The 24,457-nt window shown below is 39.4% G+C and overlaps 1 protein-coding gene across 10 annotated transcripts in view; it reads right to left on the bottom strand.

Moving 5' to 3' along the window:
- The window catches only part of C6H8orf34 (chromosome 6 C8orf34 homolog), a 498,572-nt gene extending 476,348 nt beyond the window's left edge, over window positions 1–22,224 (bottom strand). For 3 of the 10 annotated variants that reach the window (XM_002710514.6, XM_089335330.1, XM_089335337.1), the window contains exon 1: window positions 20,991–22,213. In XM_002710514.6, the coding sequence (XP_002710560.3) occupies window positions 20,991–21,059 (69 nt within the window). In that variant the 5' untranslated portion in view covers window positions 21,060–22,213. Of the gene's footprint in view, window positions 1–19,760; window positions 20,135–20,990 lie in introns of those variants that run through there. The other 7 variants (XM_089335329.1, XM_089335331.1, XM_089335333.1 and 4 more) reach the window with 6 other exon arrangements.
- Window positions 22,225–24,457: the final 2,233 nt, after the last annotated feature.

The raw sequence follows: 24,457 nt of genomic DNA, 5'->3' as shown, positions 1-24,457 counted from the left end.
AAATGGATTCAAATGGAAACCGCTATATTTAGCAAAATAAGCCAATCCCAAAAAGACAGATACCATATTTTTTCCCTCTTCTGTGTCAATTAATACATTACCTAAAATGTAATGTACTGGAGTGAAACTGACATTTTGAGATTCAATGATTGCTTTCAGCCCTTGTTTCTACTGCTTAGGAATAGTGGTTTTTTTTCTTCATACTATTTGTTGAACATTTTACTTAGTGTAGGGTTAATTGTATGAGTATAAAGTGAACTGAAAATAGATCTTTGTAAATATTAAGAGTGGGAGTAGGAGAGGTAAGAGGAAGAAGGATAGGAGCATTGGTGGGAGGGAGGGTGGGGTGAAAGATATTACTATGTTCCTAAATCTGTATATGTGAAATACATGAAATTTGTATACGTTAAATAAAATTTAAGAAAACTTAACTTCATCATAATTAAATGTCCCTTCTTGTCCAATCAGAAAATTAAGAATTCTGTGGAAAAGCCTCTGCACAGGTTGCTCTTTTATTCACAGAGCATCTAAAACTCTTTAAAGTCCTTTGAGTTGAATGCTCCTCTAACATCATACTTTGAGGTATAATAGAATATAGAAGTAAATCTATATATCTAGATTGGACAGCGCCTCCACAATGCAAGTAGAGTAACAATTATTGTTAATTTATCTTCTGTTACTTCAGCACTGCATTTATTTTTCACTAATAGTGGATTCCAATATTAAAAAATAAAATCTCTGTGTTAATGAAGAAAATATCAAATTGAGAATTAACCTGTACATATTGCACTATTTTAATGAATAACCTTGATAGCTAAATAAATGAGTCTTCATGAAAAGAACTCTATACTTAAGACACACAAATTTGTAATCTACATGAAAAAGAAGGCAATCAGTTAAACAGAAATGCTGTTTATTTTAACTGTTTTTTTCTTATTCATGCACAGATTGATTAGAGTCACATAAATTGTTTTGTTGGCGTTATCTGCAATTTATTTAACCTAGGACTCTTTATGTCAAAACCAATAGAAAATCCAAATCAATCTGGCTTATAAACAAAAAATGATCCATTGACACATGTAACCAACTGTAGAGATTGCAATTCCTTTTATCTTTGTAGATCATCTTCTTTGAGACCTTTCAGATGTTCCTTTTGTGAGGCTTTGTGACTTCTAAGACCACGTTGGATCTTGTGTATAGTCTTTTAACCATTATGAATGTTGATATCTTTGCTTTTAATGCATAGTTAACTAGAGTACTAGCATATGAAATAATACACATAAAAGGTTAAAAAAAAGATTAGTGGAAAGGTTTACCCTGATTGTGTAAAACCAAATATTATTTCATGTTTCTGTAGATCATGCTATTTTTTTATTCATTTGTTCATCCAACAAGTACTCGATGGAATTTTTATGATGTGTATATTCTAAGTTAGATACTTCTAAGGAATGTTGGAAAATATCTACCAAAATAGAAAGACAATCTGTAACCTAGAAGTAGTTAAGTGACAATGTGATAAACAACAACAACAACAAAAAATGGGTAAAATAACTCATAATTACATTGGAAGTTCACAGAAACAGAAAAATCTAAGGATGCTAGAGCATTAAAAGAATACTTAATTCAAGAGGCAACGTATAAGTTTTCCACTATTGAGTAGTGAGTAGCTGGACAGGGAAATGAGGTCAACATTGTGGCATATGCCCAGTTTCTGCCTTCAGGAACAAGCACTCATTCTGCCAGCTGCAGGGGCCCTGGTTGTCGGGAGCTCTTAATGCAGCCTTTCCAGAACTGTCCTCACACAGAAGACAGCCGCCTCACCCAGGCCCACGCTCCAGAAGGCCTGCCTCTGAACACTAGTCTATATGGAGTACATAAGCCCAACCCCACTTCCATCAGAGCAATCCTTCAGCTTCTTCCATCTCCAGAGCCTTCTGGGTGAACTGCCCTATGGATGGGCTGATGTCTCTGTTGTTAAATCCATTTCCCTTATGCTCTCTCCAAGGGGCTGCTCCCAGGAATACTCCACAACTATCTGAATGAAAGTCTCCATCTCAGAGTCTAGTTCCAAAGGAAGCTGGTCTATGAAATTCTGGAAAAAAAGTAAAAACTTAACACTGTGTTTATTGAGAAAACTGGAAAATCTATCTGGCAAATACCGAAGGCAGTATATGAAAGTATGGCTCAGTAGACTGTGGAGAACCTTGAATGACACTGGTTTGGAATTCATCCCCTAATTCACTGTTTTAAATTGTTGGTATCCTCTGTAGCCCAGGGCTGTTAATTCATTCTCCCGAACAACTAGAGGCATAGCTAGAAGTGATAAAGAAGATCTCTAAGCCTAGATTATATTTAAAATGTACATGAGGGGCCGGTGCTGTGGCACAGCGGGTTGAAGCCCTGGCCTAAAGCACTGGCATCCCATATGGTGCCAGTTCTAGTCCTGGCTGCTCCTCTCCTGACCCAGCTCTCTGCTATGGCCCGGGAAAGCAGTAGAGGATGGCCCAAGTCCTTGGGCCCCTGCACCCACGTGGGAGACCCGAAGAAGCTCCTGGCTCCTGACTTCAGATCAGCGTAGCTCTGGCCGCTGTGGCCATCTGGGGAGTGAACCAGCAGATGGAAGACCTCTCTCTCTCTGTCTCTACCTCTCTCTGTAACTCTGTCTTTCAAATAAATAAAATAAATTTTAAGAAACATAAAATAAAACAAAATATACATGAACTCTGCTTTCTGTCCACAGTTACCAAAGTGTGTCAAATAATGTAGGCACACTCCTATTTTAAAAAGTACGGCTACAATAAATAAGAAAACAATACTAGATAGTCATTTTTAAATTTATTTATTTATTTATGAAAAGCAGAGAGACACACAGAGATTTTTCCATTCACTGGTTAATTCCCCAAATGCCTGCAGCAGCCAAGGCTGGACCATGCCAAAGTCAGGAGCATGGAAATCAGTCCAGGACTTCCATGTAGGTGGCAGGGACCCAAAGACTTGGGCCATCAGCTACTGCCTCCCAGGATCTGCATCAGTAGGAAGCTGGAATCAGAAGTGGAGCTGGGACTCAAACCTAAGCACTCTTAAGTGGTATTTTAACCACCATACCAAACATCTGTCCCTATTTTCTGCAGAGAAATGAAATTATATGAATATCACTCTTTGGTATAGTTAACATATCAGCCACATGTACAACGAATTGAGGTGGGAAAATCTAATGGAATTCTCTTGATGGCAGCACTAATTTGACAATAATGAGAAAAGGAGTGACACAAAAGCATTTCAAAGAACAAACTGAAAAATTCATTTATTTAAGAAGAGAGAAGACAGAAACTTTGGGTCAAGAAAAGAATTTTTAAACTATATCTGAAACAGAAAAGGAATGTGGAACATTTCGTGTTATCTTCCATTCTTTTCTGTTGTTTTTAATTTAAGGTACCTATAAGATGACCTATAAGATGATGGAAAGTCTGTCAAATATTATTCATTCAAATATATTTGTGAAATAGCCATCCTGTGTAGTCAGCTGTTGACATGTTATTATTACAGTAAATTCCAGCTTGGCTTGAGGCATGTCCAGTGAGACTCAACATGCAGGAAATATGTTACCAGAAGGCTTTCAGTTACTTCCTGGAGGCCACCTCAGTTCTCACTCCCTTCACTCCTACAAAGAGCTGGGACATGGGATGAAATAATGCTAAGATCTGTGAAGCCAGATAGCACATATTGTCCCTAATTCTCAATGTTTCTTCAGCTCTTTAAAAGAGGATTTTTAAAAAGAGAGAGGAATGAGTATAGCATGATAGTAGGGCTGTATTTCTAAACTCTGACTCATTTGCTCCACCTGCCTACCTGGTACCATTTCTACTCTACTGATTGTCATTTCATTCTACCTACGCCTGTCCTCTCATCACCATCACTCCTAATTTGGTTTATCCAAGCAGGATTTTATGCTAGGCCTTTGCCAAAAAATCTCCATTAAAGGTATTAATTGACAAGAAATCCAGTCTTAAATGCAAATACAGAACTTATATGGGAGTCAATACAGGCTATAAGACTAAGCAATCTGAAGCAACAAGTTAACAATACTAAATACAATAGAGCAATACTACAAAGAGCTTAGAATATTTGGATGGATTGCATAGGAGCAAAAATAAGCCATTAATCTGGTACATTAAAAAAAGAGTTAAGAAAAAAGAGCTCCTTAACCTGGTTCATTTTATTTTAAGAAACATTCCACTAACCTAAAACATCACTTATAAGTTATAAATTTTTCTTATTTTTCATTCTTCCTACATTTCTTGCACAATGGGAGTAATATTGCATATAGAATCATGAACTAATTTTTTCTACATTATAATGGCTCTATTGTATTCTATTTGAAGGAAAGATTATTTAATCCTTCTTAATATTAGTAAAATATTATTAATAATAATTAATAATAATCAGTAAGAATATTATTAATAATAGTAAGATGAATATTATTAATATTATTAGTAGTAATAATAATTAGTAAGAATATTGTTATTAATAATATTAAGATGAATAAGAATGAATAAGTATATAATGTTTGTCAACATTCTTAAATAAATGAACATCGTCAAAAAAATGAATGAATAGCCACTTGGAGGAACTGGGCTACTGTGCATCTTAAAGACACAATATTTCCAAGAACAAGGCTGACAAAGTCATCTTCCTCATGGAAGAAATATAAAAGGAGGTGCACCATGCTGAACAAATAAATAAGAAAATGTTAGTGACTGATGAAAACGGTTGTGAAAATAAAGTTTGTGATATGAGTACAGCTGACGGCAAAGCTGCTGAGATTGAGTTTCTATGAGGATTTCTCTGACAAAATGATTAACCCAGGATTTGAATGGCAAGATGAAGTCAGCCACAATATGGTGGCAACTTTCTACTGGAGAAAACAGATTAGGAAAAGGCCCCAAGTCTCAAACCTTCCCTTGTAGACAGCTTTGTCTGGGCTGTTCATGAGACATCTTAAGAGGCAGCACTGAAAAATAAATTCTCACTAAACAATCTGGAATGAGCCAAATATAAGATTTTTTACAGCTATAGCATGTATCAACAGGAAACAGATTCCATCTTAAATGTACCAAAAGTATTTAGACCAAGAATGTGGTACTTTGTGATATATATTTGACACAGTTATCTTCATCTTTATTTCAGAAAGACTTTAAGGCATTTTCCCAAGAAGTATAAATTATGAACAAACGGCATTAATAATAGAGGAGGAAAAGACAAAGTAAAACAAGATGAAGACAAAGTGGGAGAAAAATTAGAGAATAATGATTTATGATAATGACCAACAATCTGGATCTGGTTGAGCTATGTGTTTTATAATAGCCTATGCCGAAACAAAGAAGGGGAGGATAATACTGTTAGTTTGTTAGGTGCAAAAAGCAAAACATTCACATAACTTTTGTGGATATTATAAAATTACAAAATAGTTTTCATTATGAAGTTGCTGCCTAAAGTAATGTCTATGTACTGAGAAATATTACACAATAACATCATTCAATTTATAACATCATCCAACGGACAAAACTGGGTTTTCCTTGGTCTGATTCTTATAAAGAATCACAATAGAGGCTTCTGCCACCACTCCACAGAATAGCTCAGGGAAAGAAATTCTCCAGGGGACCACCTTTCGAAAAGATGTGCACCAGGTCATTACTCAACTAATTTTACCCAAAAAGGCTTTTTATAATAACTTAGAAGTTAACATACAAGAGCCTCTGAATTGTTCCCTGAATCTTATTTCCTAAAACTGAAATATTAATAAACCTAGTAATGCTGTCTTGTATTTCCTATAATATGAGACCTTCAGAATGGAACGTTGCCTGTCATACACCTCTGTGTCTTAGCTGAATAGTGAGTTCAGTGAAGTCTGGAACTTTCAGGACACGACAGAAAGGTTCGGTGCTTCCACAAAGCACAGATTTTGTCATCTGTATAAACTTAATGTTGTTGCTTACATATCATTCTTATACCAGTAACAGGAAATATACTACAGAATTTTTCACTACATATTTTCAGACAGACAGAACATGTGTGCCCAATATAATTAACATTTTATAGACTACTAAGATGATTATACATTTTAAATTAATAAAACAGGGGCTAGCATTGTGACATGATGGGTTAAGCCACTGCTTGTGACACCCGTATTTGATAGCAGAGTGCCAGTCCCAGCTGCTCTGCTTCCAGTTCAGCTTCCTGCTAATGTGCCCGCGGAGGTGGCAAAAGATAGTCTGAGTACTTTGGGCCCCCTCCACTCATGTAGGAGACCAGGATGAAGGTCCTGCTTCTGGGCTTTGGCCTGGCCCCATCCTGGCTGCTGCTGTGGCCTTTCTCTCTCTCTCTCTCTCTCTCTCTCTCTCTCTCTCTCCCTCTCTCTCTCTCTCATTCTTCCCCTCCCTCCCTCCCTCCCTCCCACTTCACTCTGCCTTGCAATAAATCAATAAATCATTTAAAGAATAAAAGGAAAAGAATAAAATGATCAAAACAATACTAGATTTTCTAGAGAGAATTCAAAGTAAAGGAGCACTGAATTAAAGATAATGTCTCAAAAACCAACAGCTTCAATAAATCTGACACAATGAAGTTTCCTTCATGAAAACAGACATGTTGTGCTAGTGTGGAAACAAATCAAAATCACTCTCAATGCAATATAGCTTGTCACTATGAATTTAGATCAATATGTTCCGAAAGTGAAGGAATGGCAGGAGTTATACACTCCTAAACCCTTCAGACTGTACTGCAAGAAGAATTTCTCTCTCTCTCTCCCACTTGGGTAAAAGGAACAACTTTCAACCTGAAACTTTCAATGTCTTTTATGTGGAAGTATTCTAGTAGCAAAGTAATCATTTGTATATTTTAAATAATCCTTTTATTGTTGTTCCATGAACAAAACAACCATAACAGAAACTGCTCTATTTAATAAATCTGTCTCTGACCTCATCTAATTTAAATAATTGATTCCATGGCAAGTATCCTGAAAACTGAATATGAATTTCAAACATGCATTTCTTACTTCTAACATTATCATGGTGGAATGTTTTAATGAGTATGGAAATTGACCAGGCATACAAAGAGAAAACCAGGTAGGCTTTTATGAAATTGTCAGAACATAATAGTTCAGAGTGCCCCAAGTACACCTGCATTTTCTAAATACACAGAACTTTTTGAGGACAAGAAATATAGTGTAATATTTCTCAGTACATAGTACAGCACCCCATAAATATGTACTCAGTGAAGTCAGTGAAGTTCCAAACGTCATACGCTAATGAATTTAATAGCTGTTGAAACAAAATCTGAATGAATTTTCAATAAAGTGAAATCTTCCTTAAACCCCTGAGAGTATTCTTAAATTCCTAGTGGCAAATGATTAGTCATACACAAGCCATACATTTCAGATATGATAGGTTGGTCCTAATTGTTTCATTTATAAATGTATTGGATAGGCATTTGGCTACCTGCATCTGGTATCAGAGTGCCTGGGATCCCATCCTGCTAATTCCTCATGCCAGCTTCCTGCTGTTATAGATCCTGAGAGATAGCAGGTGATGACTCAAGTAGTTGAGTCCCTGAGACCATGTGGGACACCTAAATTGACTTCCTCTCAGCTTTTGACTGCTACAGCCCAGGATGCTGTGGGTGTTTCCAAAGTGAACCAGAAACTCTCTGTCTATGTGTTTCTATCTTTGTCTCTCTGCCTCTGCTGTCTCATTGCTCTGTTTCTCTCTCTCTCTCTCTCTCTCTCTCTCACACACACACACACACACACACACTCGCTTGCTCTCGCTCTTGCTTTCTCTCTCCCCTCACCTCTCAGATGAATAACAAAATAAACAAAAATTTTAAATATATTTGAAATCACCTTCGTTGAAAAATGAAACATCATACTTATTTATTTGAAAAGTGGAGTTACAGAGAGAGAAGAGACACAGAGAGATCTTCCCTCTGCTGGTTCACTCCCCCAAAAAGCTACAATGGATAGGGCTGGGCCAGGCTGAAGATAAGGAATCTTGACCTTGATCTGGGTCTCCCATATGGGTGGTAATGGTCCAAGCATTTGGGCCGTCCTCTGCTGCATTCCCAGGCTCATTAGCAAGGAGCTAGAACAAAAGTGGAGCAGTTGGAACTCAAAAAAGTACCCATAGGAGATGCTAGTGTCACACAGCAGGCAGTGCCTAAATCCACTGAGCCACAATGCTTGCCCTTGTATTTGAAAACTCTTGAAGAAAGCAGCTATTATGTACCAGATATTTTCTAAGCATGAAGATATAAGGAGTGAAAAAAAACACAAAAGAGTTTCATTAATCAGTTTATATTCTAGTAGGAACAAGCAGAATTTAAACTTAAATCAAAGGAATCAATCCAACAAGACCATCTCAGATGATGATAAGGGATATGAAGATAAGCAAAGACAATCATTCTACAGGGAAAAAAAGGAAAGCTGGGTTGTGTATGGTATTTCAGGTAAGGGTGAGTCAGGTAGTCTCTCATAGATATTCTGGACTATTTTCTACGTATATGGTGTGTCACAAAATTTTCCAAGCTGTATTGTCACTTTGGTGATGCAGCAGTAAGCGAGGCTTCCTCTGCCACCCTCACCAAGTCTCTCTCTCTCTCTCTCACACACACACACACACACAGCTCTGATGAGTGCTACTTTCTATTACACCACCACCATGATATTTTCCCAAATACATCAGAGCTAGAACCCAAAAGAGCAGATGCACACTATGAGTTCCAGGATACCAGGCCAAACTTGAAAAGCATCTGTCCACCTGGCCAGTCACTGGGCCATTAATTTTAACAGAATAGAGAAGTGGCGCATTTAATGTAATGGCGGCCAAAATTAACTGAATGTCCAAGTATCAGGCACCAAAACAGGTTCTTTAGACATTTTTTTAACTCACATATTTCTCATATTCCCCTTTAATATTATTTTTCAAATTAAAATACCAATGTTTACAGAGATTAAATGACTTTCTCAAGGTCAAACAGGCAGTAAATGATTCCTAATTCTAAATTTCTCCAAATAATACCTGCCTCCCTCCTGTCTATAGCTATGTCATGCAATTCCTTTCCTATCAAATGCAAATGCACTTTCTCAGGAAGAATTAGGTATTATACTTTGTACTGCAGTGTGAATTAATTTATAAGCCCATTTCTTGAAAGCAAATATTAAAACAGGAAAAAAAGATGGCCAGCAGCTGATCAGGTAGCTAAGTACATTATTAAAATGTATTCACTGTGTATAAAGGTAAATTAATGGGTTGGGCATCTTTTTCTTGAAATTTAAAAGAATAAATATTAAGATGCTATTAGCTATCTAGTTTCATCTTCAATATTTTCCATTATAAGGAAAAACATATAAACATATCATTACTTTGCTCACTTTAACAGACATCTGCTGGTCCTTGTTTATAGTCCATCATCCCCTAGACACTACAGTAGATGCACAATAAAACATGAAACAAAACACTTTTTTTCCAGCCGCAAGAACCAAAGCTCTACTTTCACAAGAAGACATGATAGAACACAGGAGTAAATACCTCCTGCCAGCATATACCTAGTAATAATACACCCTGACTATAGAAGAGCTTTCTTTACTTGGGTAGATTGTTCTCTGTGACTTGGAGGCACAAAGAAAAGGCAAAGCAGTCAAGTGCACTATTTTGGCCAGTCATATCAATCTACTCTAGTAGTCAGTCCACTGATAATGACATAGCTCTAATATTCTCAAATCCATATGACTTAAAATTATTTTATTCCAAGGAAACACAGTCTGAAAATAATAAATTGCCTACAGTGGTACTATGATTATGGGGCCTATTATCCCTTTAAATAAAATAGGGTATAAATTTTCCAAAATGAATTGCGTTCTACAGAATTGGACTATAATTTTCCAGATAAAATATTTGCATTTGTTTTTATTGATAAACATAAGCATAATATAAGAGTATTTCAAAACATTCAAATAATTTATAGCACAAAATAAAAGTCACCTTTAACTAATTTTTTTTTTTTTTTTTTTTTTTTTTTTTTTTTTTTACAGGCAGAGTGGACAGTGAGAGAGAAAGACAGAGAGAAAGGTTTTCTTTACCATTGATTCACCCTCCAATGGCCACTGTAGCTGGTGCGCTGCAGCTGGTGCACTGTGCTGATCCGAAGCCAGGAGCCAGGTGCTTCTCCTGGTCTCCCATGCAGGTGCAGGGCCCAAGCACTTGGGCCATCCTCCACTGCACTCCCTGGCCACAGCAGAGAGCTGGCCTGGAAAAGGGGCAACCGGGACAGAATCCGGCGCCCCGACCGGGACTAGAACCCAGGGTGCCGGCGCTGCTAGGTGGAGGATTAGCCTATTGAGCCGCAGCTCCAGCCACCTTTAACTAATCTTCTGTATCTCCTTACCTATGAGTAACTACTAAACAATTCAATGTTAATTTCCCAAATAACACACATAAAAAATTCGCATACTTTGTTTAGATATAAATAAATAGATGTATTAACATAAAGCACACTGTACACATAACACATATATCCACATATTCCTTACTTTTAAATTTTTATTTGAAAATTACAGAGTTGAAATAATTATATAGAAAATACCTAGCTACCTGTAATTCAAAAGAACAATGGAAAATATTACCAAAATAGTTGCACTCGCCTTATTCCTCTAAGAAATTACTATTTTTCTAATATGGTATTATGATTCTCATCTATCTAATTAGATTCAATATATAATGCATCCTTCTTCATGTGTGTATGGGGGGGGATTTCAGTTTTAACATCTCATTGTTTATATCCAAAGTCCAAAGCCATGTCTTTTGTCAGTTACATAATCATTAATGTACCACGCTCAACATTCAGGAGAGGAAGCATAATACTCAGAGCAGATGTAGATTTAGTGTCAAACTACCAGTTCAATTAAATAATCCCTATTCATTTCTAGTGAATGGTTTCCTTAATATTCTTTTATACTGTTTTTACATGAATAATGAGGTAATTTATAAAATTTTCAGCAAGGAATCTTTTTCAGATATCTATTGGATTGTATTGCGAGAAATACATGTGTTTCAAAAAACATTCACTTAAAAACATTATTATAGAGGCCAGCGTTGTGGCTTAGCAGGTAAGGCTGCAGTCTGCAATGGCAGCATCCCATAGAGACACTGGTTGGTTCATGATCCAGCTGCTCCATTTCCAATGCAGCTCCCTATAATGGCCCGGGAAAACAGTGAAAAATTACCCAGATGTTTGGGCCAATGCCATCATTTGGGAGACCCGGATGAAGCTCCTAGCTCCTCGCTCCTGGCTCTGACTTGGCCCAGTACTGCCCATCACAGCCTTCTGGGGAGTGAATCAGAAAATAAAAGCTATCTGTCTTCTGTCTGTCTCCTTCTCTCTCTCTCTCTCTCTCTTACTCTTTCAAAATAATTAAATAAATCTTTATAAATAATTATTATAGATATATTTGCATGTCAGTTTATGCATTCAGTATATAAATACCTATGTGATTTTTAGAACAGCTGGATGTGTTCAAAAATATGGGTAAATAAGATCAGGCATTTGGTGCAGTAGTTAGGATGTCCACATCAGACCATATGATTTCAGAATCCCTGATATTTCATTTCTGGTCCCTGTTAATGTGTACCTTGAGAAGCAGCAATGACTCAAGAACCTGGGTCCCTGTCACCCAAGTGGGAGACCCACACTGAGCTTTGAGCTCTTGGCTTTGGCATGTTTCAGCCCTGGCAAGTTTGAGCATTTGGGGAGTAGATGGAAGATACCACTCACTATCTCTCTCCCTCTCTCTCTCTCTCTCTCACACACACACCTTGTGTCTCTCCTCCTTCCCTTTCTCTCCTCTCTCTTTCTAATAAAATGAAAAAAATTGAAAGTATATATGGTGGAATGAGGTGAAAAGTTCATGCCAAGAAGGCCACTCAGGTGAAAAGCAACATTGTTGAGAAATCAACTGCAACAAGTATATATGAGTAAACATTAATTCAATTATTTTTCTATCTACAGATATTTAGATTGTTCACAACTCTTGACTGTTTCACATACTGTACAATCTATGTCCCTGAATGAGCAAAATTTCTATAGAACTCATTCCTACAAATGAAATTGCTCTTCAGGGTTCTTTTTAATTTTGATATATTTTAACAAATTTTCAACCCAAAAGGCACTTGAAATTTACAATCCCACGAAATGTGAATAAGAGTCCAAAATTAAAAACATGCCAAAAAGGGACCTAGGAAGACCTTCTGAGTACTCAAAGGTATGTGTTCATGAAAGCTGGGCCAACTTTCCCCAAGCAACTCAATAACCAGGTGAAGACGGTGCAACAGGGCAAGTGCATGGAGCAACTTCCTATTGATAACTGCAGAATGCTTAGGATAACTTGTACAGAAATCATTATTTAAGATAGTTCCACAAAGAAAAAGAATAGCAACCAAAAGCCACATATTTACCTTAACAAGGGTAAATGCTTCTAGTTTCAATTATTTGCTTACAAAATGCATATCAAATGGATTTCATCCTATGAACTCTGCAAATGGGCTCACATTTTACTAACATAACTTTTACTGGGTGGAACAAAGAAAACAGTCTCATGTATGTTTCCTGTATAAACCCTCTTAATGAGCTTTCTTAACAATATTTTGAATACTAACAATGTCTCTTAAATACTTGGGAGAATACTCAAGAGATTGGAAACAGGAGTCAGAGACTGTGAGGAAATGCTTTCAAAAGGAATATCCGATAAAGAAGTGCTGTCCGAAACACACAAAGAAACTTTTAAAACTCAACAATATGAAAACAACCTGATTCAAAAGTGTTCAAAGACCTTAACAGACACCTCAGCCAAAGAAGAAAACACAGATAGCAAATAAAAAGATGAAAAGATGCTCAAAATCACATGCCATTATGGAATTATAAATTAAAACAGTGAAGTACTTCCCCAGAGTACTTAAGCAAGCCAAAATCAGTATTCAGCCAGCTTACTCTTCTGCCTTCTGCCATCCAAAGATCAGAAAAAAGGCCTTCACCAGTCCAAATGCCAGTAGCTTGGTATAGGACTGCCCAGAACCATGGGAAATAAATTTCTGTTGTTCAGAAATTGCTCAGTCACAGGTGTTGCATTAACGCAGCATAAATGGACCTATAATACATGACTGACTCCATCCCATGACTATGCAGTCAGGAACCATATAAAAACTTTTCTATCAACTGTAGACCACGCATACCACAGTGATCTCACAAGATTCTATGACAGTGATATTGTACCCATCTTTGTTTGTGTAAGTACACTCTATGATGTTCACACAATGAAGAAATAGCCTAACAACATATTTCTCAGATCATAACTACATGATCAAGCATAGCAGGACCTGTATATAGCTGTAAAGGGGATTCCCACACTCACAATAAAGAAATTCTGTTCTTAAGCAGGAAAAACAGTCTCTTACCTTAGCACACTTTCTTGTTCAAGGGCTCATATATTTCATTACGTATTTTTTGCATTACAACAAAATTTTTGCAAGCGAAGAGGGAAATGGATATGCTGAGTTACCCAGAATTGGAAATTTTCTTTATGCAGAATTCTTAGCTCCTTATTTATTAACCATTCCCATGTAAAAATATGTATAAAATCCTTACTGCATTCACATAATTAACTGTTTAAAGAAATCCAATGGGTCAACTATTTTGCAAATAAGCATCACAAACTTCACACATTTCAGAAATACAACTTTAGGAACACTGTGATTCTTCCCACAGTACCTGCCCTCCCATCCCCACTCCCATTCTTCCTCCCCCCTCTCCTATTCCCATTCTTACTTTTTACTAAGACCTATTTTCAATTAACTTCATACACATAAGATTAACTCTATACTAAGCAAATAGTTCAGAAAATAATATGAAAAACAAAACTGTTCCTCAATAGTCGAGACAAGGACTATTCTAAGTCACTTCTAAAGATGGCCTTGTAATGTACTTTTTATTTGTAACATATTTATTTTGAAAAGATTCTAATTTATAGAAAAAGTATATGAACAAAACATTCTTCACCTGGGGATCTCAGTCAAGTTCTGTCAGCTTTGCCTATAACATTCTTCACACTGCAAGTATCACATCCAGGACCACATTTTGCACGTAGTTGACAAGCCCCTTCAGTCTGAGTCTCACCCCACAAACTTGGCATTCAAGACTTTAACATTTTTCAAGACTCTAGGAAATTTACTTTGCAGGATTTTCCCCTTGGGATCCATTAAATATTTCCTCATTATTCAATTTTTATATATGATTGGCAGTAAGGCAATGCTGTCGCTTTAACTACATCCTATCGGGGCATACAATATTGGGTTGTCTCATCACTCAAGCAAAGTGGTGTCTGCCAAATTCCCTGACAGAAAGATTAGTTTTCTCCTTTGTAACCAACAAGTGTATCAGGAGAACATAGTTGAGTTTATGTAACGTTTCATTGTCATCGTACAATTTTCACTCATTAGTTTTAGCATTGATTAATATTTCTTGCCTGATCTTGCTTAGCACCCAGATGGGTGCCAGTGATTTTCTAATCCCATTATCCTTTCTACTTTTTATTAGTTGGCACTCTACCAGAAGGTGAAGCTTTCCCTTTGCCCCCTCACTGACTGAATACATTCTGAATTCTATATATCCTAGTGAAATAAAATATTCCTATTTCAGTTAGTAGGATAGTCTGCTACTATCATTCTTTATTTGGAACCTCAGGTTGCTACAGGGGAAGGAGTTTCTTCAGACTGGCTTCTGTGTTCTTTTGGTACAGTCCATCAATCTTTGAAACTTTTTTACCACCTGGTATAAGATGATCCAGGGTCATACTTTCATACTTTCTCAGGCCCAAACCTAGAATCAACCTTTTTGCTAAGGATACCTGGATGTACTTAATGAGTAATGGTACTTAGAAACCAAAATCTGGGCACTGAGTACACTCTTGGCTACTAGAGTATTGCTATTCCCAGGATCACACAGTCCCCAGAGCAAGAAAATTAATCTAAGTACACGCACTGCAGTATATGTAAATACATACAGATCTATTTTTATTTCTACTACATCAATATCTGCTTCAATTATTGAAAGTCTTGAGATCACTGAAACTTCCAGTTTCAATCCAACACAAGGTTCATTCTAGCTTTTCTCCCTTTTATCTTTATGACTCTTATCTCCATTGATAAGAAGGCTGGATTGCATGACTGGCAATGTATTTACTTTTACTTATTTTTCTCAACACTCTGCCCCCACCTAATATAGAACAAAATGCTTGACCCTGCCAGGCCACTGCCCATCCAGGTTTGTGGTTTCCTTTTTTTTGTTGTTGTTCAATCTTGTCCTGATGCTCTCCAAGCCAGCTGCTCCAATTGGCTGCCCTCTTTGCATGAGTCTGCCTAATATATTTTTTCATTGAATTATTATGGAAAGAAATGAGGGGATGTTCTAGTTATTTTTGAAATTTAAAATTTCTATTGGTCACAGTTTCTTTAAAAGAGACCAACAAACACCAAAATAGTTCTTCCAAATACAATGATGTCACTAGAGTTAATTTATATTTTATTATTTCTAAAATTACAGAGTTATTGAGTCTATTTTTGAATCATTTTATTGAGCTATTTATAAGCTACTTGGAAATATATCAAGTAATAAATAAAAATAAATGCACTGATGATCTAAAATGTATTTTTAAAAACATTAAATTCTTTTTTAAGTAAACCAACAAAAATACTTAACTTGGACTCTCAGCAAAGTATTATACAAATGAACTGCTTTCTTTATCCATTTGCACTCTGGATGCCCTGAAATTATAAATATCATTACAAAAATTTGGACACAGGAAAAATCTTCATAATCTCAAGCACTGAGGAAAATTACTGGACAGAGTTTACTCCAAAACCTTACCTACAAGTAAAACTAAACATGTTGTAAGTGCCAAGCTTGTTTTGTATTACCTTTCTCATGAGAGCAGTTTCTTAATCTTTTAATTACAGTTACATTACATCTTTACAGACGATTTATTTTTTAAACATTAAGATGACTTTTAGAGGTGGGAATTCTACCTCTGACCATAGAGGAACTAGTAACCTTCTTATCTCCAAATCCACTGCCTTATGCAACCATGAACTTGGCCAAAATAGATGAAGTCTTTGTTTGCTTTTTGTATTAATTTACACAAAGGGAACGGCTTTCATGTATTTCCTATATACAGTTTAAAGAACATAATGATACTTCCCACCCTCCTTCCTTTCTTATTTTTCTTTTAATTTTGGCAATGATATCCATTCAATTTATTTTATAATCACAAAAAGTCTTTGTTTTCAGACATAACAAGTAGCTCAGGACTATGAACCTCACAAGAGGATGGACACCAAAGGACATCTCCACAGCCCTGCTATGAGGGCAGGGGACATTTTTCAGGCCATAATTCAGGGAGGCAAGTAAACTGACAGGCTCCTGCAGGGGTGGAAGCAGACTGGAGTTCCGGTTGCACTCGTGGCTGGGAAACACACAGTAGGAAAGCAAATAAGAGAGTGAGGTACAGAGGCAGGTGTGCGCATGTGGGTTCATGGAAGGCCGTGAGTGTGACAGCAGTCCACCTCACAACGTGTGTGCCAAATCAGTTACACAGATTTTGACCATGTGAGTTGGAATATTTTGAGCTAAATGGTGAAGATGATAAAGTTATTCCATTCCACTTGGAGTAAGTCAGAGCTAGGTTTGAGTCTGGTCTGCCACTTCTTCAGTGCACAAATTCTATGGTGATTTGATGAAGATCTCCATTGTTATGTTATTTAATACCTTAGGATTTCACACACTTGTGAGTGTGAACAGGCCTGATTCAAGACATGTGACTCCCTGCGCACCCTTGCAATCAATAATCTTTAAATTGCTCTACTTAATGGGAATGGGAGAACTAAACATGGCATACTTCTTTACATGGAAATTAAGAAATTTATTTTTATTTTCCACATCATATACTCTGTCAGAAACTAACCTGAACTGCTTACAATAGAGACAAAATGGGTTACTTTAATCCAAAAAAGCCCTACACACCAGATAACTTTTCAGTTTCGGAATTTCTGACTGACTGCCAACTTCTCTATTAACTGGCAGGCCTCGGGGTCTGAGGTGAGGCAAGACTTGTGTTTGTATCATGCATCTTACCTAGGTAGAATTTTCTACTTTGCTAGGAGCTGAGCGGTTTTATAACTTGCCAGTTAAGGAAGGAATGATGTGGGGAAAATTAAAGTAGGAATGCAGTTCTCCTGTACTGTGGCAATGTCAACCCCTCCTTAAAGACAGATGTCTGGGCTGCTCATTGCTTGGCTGCCCTAAATAAGGTGATGAAAATGTTGAGATTGCTATGTCTTATCACAGCGTCAGATTTTGTGGAATATAAGTTATTTTCTCCTTACATCTTCATATTATTTAAGTAAAACAGCTCTGTTGCATAATTTTGTAATGCTTCAAAACATCTTCAACAATATTTAAAGGTAGTACAAAGTTATGCTCATCAATCACCAGAAAACAAAATTAATTTCAATTTAGAGTCATTTTTGGAATACCATAGTGCTTGTAGTACTTCAAAAACATCACAAATGATAAAAAAAAAAACCATAAATAGACAAATAAGCTTATTAACCAAACTAAGTAAATAAGCCCTACAGGTAAAAAATAGGATATAGGCTTTCTTAGTACCAGTGTCTGGGTTATCTTCGCTATTGTTTTAAATAACATTCCTATGCTCTTTTTAGAGTGTCTCACTCACTCCAATAAGTCTTCTTAAAACATTCTTGGGGCCAGTGCCATGGCACACTAGGTTAATCCTCCGCCTGCAGTGCCAGCATCCCATTTGGGCGCCAGTTCTAGTTCCGGCTGCTCCTCTTCCAGTCCAGCTCTCTGCTGTGGCCTGGAAAAGCAGTGGAGAATGACCAAAGTGCTTGGGCCCCTGCACCCACATGGGAGACCAGGAGGAAGCACCTGGCTCCTGGCTTCAGATCAGCGTAGCTCCGGCCATTGAGGCCATTTAGGGAGTGAACCAACAGAGTGAAGACCTTTCTCTCTGTCTCTCTCTCTCACTGTCTGTAACTCTACCTCTCAAATAAATAAATAAAATCTTAAAAAAAATTCCTAATTTCCAAAATCCACCAGGGGGACATACTGTCAGATATTATGTAGTTTCAGGACTAAAGGAAGGCTGTGTTAGCAACTCCTGCTACTCAATATAACAAATCAAAGCAAAGCACTGTGATAAAGCTTGGAGTTGCCTATTTCAAACCATGATTGGTAAAATGAGATTTACCCTTATATGATTGTTTCTTAATATGTGAACCAGGAGTAACAATCATTTTTGCTGCTCTTTAATAAATTCAGGAAACAGATTCCTGAATTTATTAAAATCAGAATGCCTGTTCCGACCCCCTGAATCAGCTCTTAGAAGAACTACCGAGTGAACTCCTGGAAGTTTTGATGTTAGTTAGATCAACAAAGTCCATTTCACAGGTAGTACTCCTTCATTGGTTTTCCAGCATAAGCTGGTAAGTGACAAGTGAAGTATACTCTCAAAACTAAGGTCTAGGGGTAGGTGTCTAGCCTGGCAGTTATGTCACCAGTTGGGACACCTGCATCCCATATCAGAGTTTGTGAGTTCCAGTCCCACATCTCCTAATTCTAGCTTCCTGGTAATGCAGACCCTGGAAGGCAGCAGCTAATGGATGATGTTGTTGAGTCCCTCCCACCCATGTGGGAGACCTGGACTGAGTTCCTAGTTACAGGCTTTGGCCATAGCCCAGTCCAGTTCCAGCTATTGTAGGCATTTGGGGAGTGAATCAGCAGACAGGCGTGTTGTATGTCCACCTGTCTCCGAAATATAGCTAATCTCTATCATGATCCAAACTTTGCTAAGAATCTGTGTATCATCTTGCTTTTAGAAGATAATTTATCCATTTTCTCCCTTACATTGTAAAAATAGGGACATCAACCATTAACTACTAATCATTGCCATCAAAGCTAAAGGGGATTGTATAATATGCAATCAATAAATCACAAAACATAAAGCTTGGTTGGTGGTGTTTGTTTTGTGGCAAGATCCAAAGCTTACATGAAACAATTTAACATCACTTAAACTTCTTCAGTGCAGAGTCAACCAGTGAGCAAGAAGAAGGAAGGGGGGAGCCGTTGATCAATAACAAGCTGGGTTTATTTCCTACTTATGTAGAAAATTTACACATATTCCAAACTCTTATTATCACTTGAAAAGGGGAATTTTAAAACAATTTCACGAACAAGAACTGCCTCTATTAAAAATTATTCATTTATTCTCCCTGGCTACTTGGGCTTTATATTACAGGAGAGCAGCCAGCAAACATATATTCCAAGTGTATTTCTTGTGATTCCTGTGATGCCATTAATACACTGTTTCACAGTAGATTCTTATGTATCATATATATATATCATATGCATACATATGGGATTAGGTACGAGTAAAAGCAAAGAATTCAGGTAGCTCCAGCAGCTCCAAGTCACTCTTGGGGGGACTTCTAACTCTTGGTACAAACAGGATTCAAGACCATTGTAGGGCATTGTGATTGGGTACAGCAAGCTTCAGTTGAAACAATGGTCTTACAAGAGGGCAGTTAAAGTTGAAGTTGTGCAGGAAAGAAAGGAAAAAAAAAAAAAGAGGTCTTGCAAACCTTGGTTATTGGAAGCCCCTTCTTCCTCAGAGGGCCACAGCGTTGTCGTCTCCCTTTTGGTTCAGAGGCATTAATTCGCATTAGCATTTTTTTTTCTTCTTCTGCAGATCTCATTCGCTTCTTTTCAGTGCCTACGAAACCTGCTCCGTTCCCCGGGATCAGTGCATTCTCTTCCTCTTGCTGCGTTTCCGCCTCTTCTCATTCGAGGATTTGTAACCCCATCACCCTCCCCACCGCCAGCGAAGGATCATACCTGCATCTGGGGGCAAGGGGTACCCCCTCCCTCCCACGTACTCCTGCCGCTCGGATACACGCAGCGGGACTGCAGTTCCACGAGGGGAAGGGCTCCTGGGCGCCCCTCCCAGCGGGCCTATGCCTCCACCAGCTCGGCAAGCCCCGCCCCTGCCCAGCGCCCTGGCAACCGGTGGGACGCTCTGCAGGTGCGGCTTTCCGCCTTTGCCTTTTGCTCTGATTTTCTTTGGTTCTCTCACTTTTTTTTTTTTCTTCTCCTACCGTATTTTTGACATCAGTTCTTTGATGGTGTAAAAATAAAGCAGTTCAGGGTTGCCCCCTCTCTTTCTCAAAGAACGAGTGTACTCTTCTAGAATATTTCTCTTCCCTAACACAGCTAGGAAGAGAAAGGTACCTCCTTTAGCCCAGAGGTGGTTGCCAGCCTCCCAGTTTGCCAGTTATATTGCACACGCCCGCACCTATAAACCCACCCCTTCCTTAGCAGTTCGGCTTTTCTCCAGCTAGCAATAGTCCTCCCCACTGCTAATCACCTCCTCCACCTTTCCGGGTTATACTACCACCCACATTTTAAAAAAAAAAAAAAAAAAAAAAAGCACGCAAGCTGGCGAGGATTCCAGGAAGACGGTGTGAGTGCTTAAGATAGTTGAGTGTGTACATCCGTGAGCATCACCTGTCTGGGTGCTGGACGTGAGGCTACGAGGTGCAGCACAGGAGGGCGGCGATTCAAACTTCCCCTGCCAGATTGAGGCTGGGTCCTCCCCAAGCTCACCTGTCCGCGTCCAGGTGTCTGGCGAGGCACCCGCCTCGCCGCGTTCCAGGACACCTGGCGCGGACAGAGCGGATGCCAGGGAACTGGGACCACAGGGCGCCCTCTCCCGCGCGTTTGTTCTCCACGCTCTATCTCTCCGGGGTGTTTTGGTTTTTTTCCCCCTTTTCCCCCGAAGACAACCGGACCCGTCTTCCTCCACAGCGCCTTACCTCAAACAGCGGGCCGATCTTGTTCTTCTCCAGGTAAGCCTGGATCCGGGTTTGCTGGTGAGACGCCATGGAGAGACAGATGGGGCCGCGGAGAGAGTGCGGAAAGACCGCCCCGCGGTGCGCCTCCGTGGGGCACAGCCCTCCTTTGCCCCGGTCTCGGAGCCTCGGCTCCCGCCTGCGCCGCTACCTCAGCCCCGGGCGGCGGGCGTGGGCGGTGCCCCCCGGGAGCCGCGAGCTCCTGGGGCGCTGAGAGCAGGAAAGCCAAGCGCGGCGCCGCCAACTCAGGCAACTCCGAGGCGAGGGGAGAACTCATTCATCGCGTTCTCGTCTGGGCGCCCACCCCCACGGCTCTCCGCAGCGCGCGGCGCCGCGGGGAAATTGAAAGCAGCGACTCTTCTCCTCCTCTGGGCGGCAGCAGCAGGAATCGGGGGGCGGGCGGCGAGGCGCGGCGGCGCTGCTGCTCCGAGAGCCGCGCCGGGGGGGCGCACGCGGCCCGCCAGGGGCGGCCGGGCTCGAACTCGCCGCACGTGTGGGAGCGAAGGCGCCCGCGCGCGCCCGCCTCTGGGTACCCCTCTGCCAGATTCCTGGAACAAACAGCCCGGGCTTCTCCCCGAGGCTGCGCTCGCCACACGCTCCCTAGCGACAGCGCCGCTCCAAAAGCCAATGGTAAAGGTGCTTCTTTCAAAGTGCACATAAATCTGACGCTTGTTGGCTACTCCTTGGCAGCTACAAACAGGCTCGGGAAGGGGCTCGGCCCGGCCGCCCCTCCGCAGCCTCTCCAGGGCACCTTTTCGCCTTACCTACACTAACTAGCTCAGGGTCTCAGAAGGTCAGAGTGCGGGCCAAGTGGGTGGGTCTAACGGTGTGCCGCCGAAATGAAGTGGCCCTCCTTTTAAAAATCTGGTTTGGCCTGGAGCAAGAAGATGGGCGAATACAAAGTGAGAACAGTTAAAAACTCACCGAGTGCCAACTCACAGGGGCTGGGAGTAAGCCGTCAGGAGACATAAGCGACCCAGCCCGCACCTTCCAAGTTTGCCTTCCTAATCCGCGCCTTGGATCCTGTCTGTAAGTCTGGAGCAGCATCAACCCTACTGCACAATATGCCACCTAGATGCTTCCTGGGCGCCTCCAATGTAGCCGGTACCTTTCTTATTTTATGCGGGTTCTTGCGAATTGAAGATCTACAGACAGCCCAAGTTTCTTTACAGAGCTTCCCTTCCTGTGTGATACAAGACACTGCGGTCCCAAGACGTTTCCTCCGACTCCTAACCGTGATGAGCTGCCAGACTCAAATGGTTTATGTTAATAAATACTAGCATTTAGAACAATGGGTTAATTTTCCTTAAAGCACACAATATCGGTGTTGACTTTTTTTTCTTTCTCCACTGTGTTCTGGATTTCCTAGATTCATTTCTTTACTGGTGTCCGGGCTTCTTGTCTGGATTTTAAATTACCTGTGAAAGTATTCAATAGTTAAGGATGGAATATTTCAGAAAATATTCCATTGAGTAAATCAGAGTAAGTAGAAGCTCAGACATCACTGATATCCTGAAATGGACAACATTTGGGAGGGAAACATGTCCACATTATATCTTTTTCAATCAGATGCAGGATGATCTGTCTATGGAGAGTTAAATTGAACTGCAGTGAGATGCCTAGGGCTACCAGGTGTTTTCCATTGTGGCTCAAAGGTATTTAAGTATTTTTAAATATGTTTAAGAGAAATTAAGTATACAGAGCGAATACCAACATTTCTATTGCTATAAAGTACAGTGTAGAGCTCTAAGACCACCTTGGCCTAGCTAAAAAGCCAAGTATTTTCAATATCATATTGTGCTGGAACATCAGGATGGCTTCCTGAAAACAGGAGTCTTCCTCCTCTAAAGATGAGGATGATGCTTTTTTTAAATGTGACCATTAACATATTGATTAAATAAATGATAAATGATTTGATCAAGCCACCCAGTGCATCATTGGTAAGGTAAGGTAGGTAGGTTTGTTGCAGGAGGGGTGGCAGGTTTTGATTCAGGTGTTTCTAGCTCTAAAGCTGAAGCTATGTCTACTCTACCCTGTAATCTGAATACTAGACATGAAATTTGGAGTTAGAGTTGGGTCTGTTGAGCTGGCACATAGTAGGCACCCCTTAAACAGCAGTTAAACGAATGAATTTAAATTTAGCAGACCAATCCAATCCAGCCATGTTCTTCCAGACTAGCCTTTGCTTCTGGCTCCTGGTATTTATACTCGGCTTCATTTCATTTTGTTAACTGCATGCATATATTGGTACCTCTTTTAAACTGCAAACCCTCTAAAATTGTGAGCTATGTCTTAATAATTTTCATATACTTTACCATATGTAACACAGTGTATTTTCATATAATAGGTTCTTCCTCAACATAGCTTAGGTTAAGATCCTACCCTATTGCTATACATTTTAAGAATTTGTATCATTTAACCCCTTTAAGATAAGCTGAAAGGAAATGATTATCTTAGGTTGGATTTAGTAACTTTCTTCTACACATGTGACTTGGTGGCCTTATAATCCTTCCCCTGTCATTGGCTTGGGTACAGTATGAAAAGGCCATTTTCACTGAGACCGTTTTGACCTCATTGTGTTGCAGGAGTGCCTGTCAGCATAATTTACAAGTATACGGAATCCAATTTATAGAATGTACTAAGGCCCTTGTCTAACTCCATTTGTAAGACACCTTGCACAACTCCTTAAACAAATGATTTCTGCTGAGAGCTGAGGGAGCAGTGGTGAAGTCCAGTTGACCCAATTAGGAAGTATTAGCAATTCAATCCCTCAAATTAATTAAATATTGAAGTCAGAGAGCAGAGAAATTTTGTTTCTTGAATTTTGACTACTAGCCCTGAAGCATAGCTAGCCTCTTCCTGAACCCTTTTCTCCTTACCTCCTTGTAACAAAGAACACAGAGCACTTGATCTTCAAAAGGGAGTGGACACAGTTTTCTGCATTTCAGCCTAAACTACCTCTGTTAACTAATGCAAATGCATCCTTCCCTATATACCAGCAACTGGTACAAGCATTTTCATATACTGCACTAACTCATTTAACCCTCAAAGCAACACCATGAAGTAGATATTCCTATTGGTTTTGCTTTTTCAGATGAGGACTTGAGGCACTCAGCAGATAAATAGCCCACTCAAGTTCATAGTTAGTAAATATTAAAGTCCGTATTTGAACCTTGGTCGTGTTTTAAACACTCAAAGGCTGACTGCCAATATTCCAGTCCTGCCACATTCCTTTTTTTGAATTCGTTTTGACCAAGAGACATTTTTATATCTCATTGGACTTCTCCAGTATACAGATGTAGAATGGTTGTAGCCTGTGTAGAAAGGATGTCGCTTGTGTGGCAGATACCAGGGTTATTTTCTGGCCACATACTAAATCAATTCACTGAATCTTGTCAGTGTGAGTAATAGCTAATCAATTGCATTAGGAC

This window comes from Oryctolagus cuniculus, chromosome 6 (assembly GCF_051225735.1).
Source record: "Oryctolagus cuniculus isolate XC-2025 breed Fujian yellow rabbit chromosome 6, ASM5122573v1, whole genome shotgun sequence".
Taxonomy (NCBI): domain Eukaryota; kingdom Metazoa; phylum Chordata; class Mammalia; order Lagomorpha; family Leporidae; genus Oryctolagus; species Oryctolagus cuniculus.
Note: the sequence above shows the minus strand (reverse complement) of the source record. Positions and strands in the feature narration are given on the sequence as shown.